The sequence below is a fragment of the Aplysia californica genome, unplaced genomic scaffold (assembly GCF_000002075.1).
Source record: "Aplysia californica isolate F4 #8 unplaced genomic scaffold, AplCal3.0 scaffold00090, whole genome shotgun sequence".
Classification (NCBI taxonomy): domain Eukaryota; kingdom Metazoa; phylum Mollusca; class Gastropoda; order Aplysiida; family Aplysiidae; genus Aplysia; species Aplysia californica.
This window is the reverse complement of record NW_004797360.1, coordinates 201,615-204,244: the sequence shown is the minus strand read 5'-3', so window position 1 is coordinate 204,244 and position 2,630 is coordinate 201,615. Positions and strand designations below refer to the sequence as shown.

General features: G+C 46.7%; 1 protein-coding gene across 3 annotated transcripts in view; it reads left to right on the top strand.

Annotated features, from left to right (window-relative positions):
- LOC101853774 (TLR4 interactor with leucine rich repeats) overlaps positions 1-2,277 on the top strand; it is a 29,612-nt gene extending 27,335 nt beyond the window's left edge. For all 3 annotated transcript variants that reach the window (XM_005094835.3, XM_005094832.3, XM_005094831.3), the window contains exon 3: positions 321-2,277. In XM_005094835.3, the coding sequence (XP_005094892.1) occupies positions 337-2,196 (1,860 nt within the window). In that variant the 5' untranslated portion in view covers positions 321-336 and the 3' untranslated portion in view covers positions 2,197-2,277. The remainder of the gene's footprint in view (positions 1-320) is intronic.
- Positions 2,278-2,630: the final 353 nt, after the last annotated feature.

The window sequence follows — 2,630 nt, the reverse complement described above, 5'->3', positions numbered from 1 at the left end:
TCTCTCTTCATCTCCCCCCCTCTCTCTCTCTCCTTCTCTCTCTCTCTCTCTCTCTCTGGCACTCCTGTCCTCACAGAAAGTATGAAAAGGCTCCCTCGAACTCACATACATTGCTGATTGAATAACCCCTCCTCCTCCCTCCCCTCCCTCGAAAAAAATCCTACTAATGTATCTCCGAAAGAATGATATGCAAAAAGAGTGCAATAGAGGAGCAAAAGAGTTGCACTATTTCGTTTTTAAAATTATGCAAAAACAAACGAGACAAGTGATTTTTTTCTCTTACAACTTTCTTACAACGTCTCTTTTCCATATCTCCCCAGAAATGATGTGTAGAGAATGGGACCGGAATCACCATCGACAGTAAAAGCAGCGGCCGCCATCTTTGTCATCGTTGCCATGGTGTCGTCGTCATGGCGACCTACTGTAGCGTCGTCGTCGTCATCGTCGTCATCATGCCCTGCCCCCTGCCGCTGCACCACTCACTACTACGTGTACTGCCAGTCGGTGGGGTTGGAAGATGCTAATCTTTCGACAATTCTCGAAGTGGTACCAGACGATATTCTTCTTCTAGATCTCAGCGGAAACAAACTCAAGACATTATTGGCGAGGGTTTTCGACAAACTACGTCACTTGGAGTACCTCAGCCTGGCAGCCAATCAGATCCCTCGTTTGGGCGATGACGTATTCAGGGGGCTGACGAAGTTGGAAGAGCTCACTTTACACCGGAACGTCATCGAAGAGGTCAGTTCAGGGTCTTTCAACGATCTCAACAGTTTGAAGGATCTTCACTTGGGCGGGAACCGTTTAGAAACTCTGCCAGTTCAAACGTTTGGGAATTTGTCGTCGCTGGAAAAACTACATCTGCAGAAGAATCGACTCCACTCTTTGAGATCTGGTTCGTTTCTCGGACTGTCTAAGGTGCACACTCTCAACCTCAGCCGCAATGCGCTGAGCAGTCTGGAAGCCTACACTTTTAGCGGTCTCTCGTCTTTGACCAAACTGGACATCAGCCGGAACAGTTTGTCCAACTTCTCGGAAGACGCTCTAAAGGGTTTAACCAGTGTGAGAGAGATACTTCTACGGCGAAATAAAATAGCCAGCATCGTTTTCTTGCAAGGGAACGATTTTTATTCTTCCTTGTCTTCTCTTGTTCTGTCCGAGAACCTTCTGGAATCCATTCCGTCCAATGTATTTCCCAGTTATAAAAAACTTCGATTGATCGATCTCAGCTCGAACGCAATTCGGAGAATCGGTGGGCGAACTTTTCATCATTTATCTCTAGACACGCTGTATTTGCAGAACAACAACATTACTATAATCAACAGAGAGATTTTCAACACTGCCAAAAGAATCGCGAATCTCGATCTGACTCAAAACCGGATAAGTGATATCAGAACCGGTTCCTTCGACAGTATCAGGGAGACAATGATATCCTTGGAGCTGGGCTACAATAAATTAACTTTCATCCACCCTGGTATGTTCCGTGGAATGCGCAAGCTCAGGGTGCTCAGCCTGGGTTCGAATCTCGTGTCTGCTCTAGAGCCGGGGTCATTCGATGATTTGGTCACGTTGTCTGAACTTGACCTCTCTGCGAATCAGTTCAAAGTTCTTCATGCAGACTCGCTGAGAGGCCCCGAACGACTTCGAAAGTTGCGCCTGATGTGCAATCCGCTTAAGAGTTTGATCGGATTGAAATTCGAAGACGTGAAGGATCAGATTGTCATACAGATGAACAGTTCAATGGTCGAATCCACATCTCATTCGGCAGTTATTACTTGGCCGTACAAAACCGGTTCTCAACTCTACTGGACCGTTTCTACGACATGCCTCTCTTCCCCACCACAAAGACCACACTGCGGGAAAGCGATACACGATTCGAACCTCGAACCTTACAAAACTCACACGACGGTACGTGGGTTGAGTGCGGGGAGCGAATATTTCGTATGCGTTAACCCCGTGTTTCTATCACCGGATGTGCGTGTTTCGCAGTGCGTGCGTGTGCGCACCACGTCATCATCGGAAGTGCTCGCAACGTCTGCTCAAGGAGCTGTTTCAGAGGAATCCGGCGACGGTAGCTCGGGCCAGCTCCACTCGGGTGTTTCCGTAAACGTTATTCAAGACAGTGTTTCCCGTTTGACTACTGCCTTATTTGGACTTCTGGTTTCATTTGCAGCATTTACAGTGACACTTTCCTGACAGCGGTGGATCAGTTGTTGTTGATGTTGATGTTGATGTTGTTACAGCTGCTGTGTGCTTGTGTGTATATATATATATGTGTGTGTGTGTGTGTGTGTGTGTGTGTGTGTGTGTGTGTGTGTGTGTGTATTTGTATGTGTGTGTGTGTGTGTGTGTGTGTGTGTGTGTCACGACCCAATGGAATCAGGCGCTCGTCAATTTTTGGGCATAAGGGGTTATTGGTTTCATCTTAAAGCTTGTCCACATGTCTTGATTTTGCAGAAAAAAATACCCATCTATCTTGAATAGAAGTCAAGCACTGTGTGATTGAAGGAGGGAGGTTGGGGTAGCCTGGTGTCTCAGGTAAAATTAACGCACACAAAAATAGCCACCAAAGTTCCGTGACTTCAAAAGCTTCAGTGTCCCCAAAACTGCTACTTTACATGTTTGTGCCT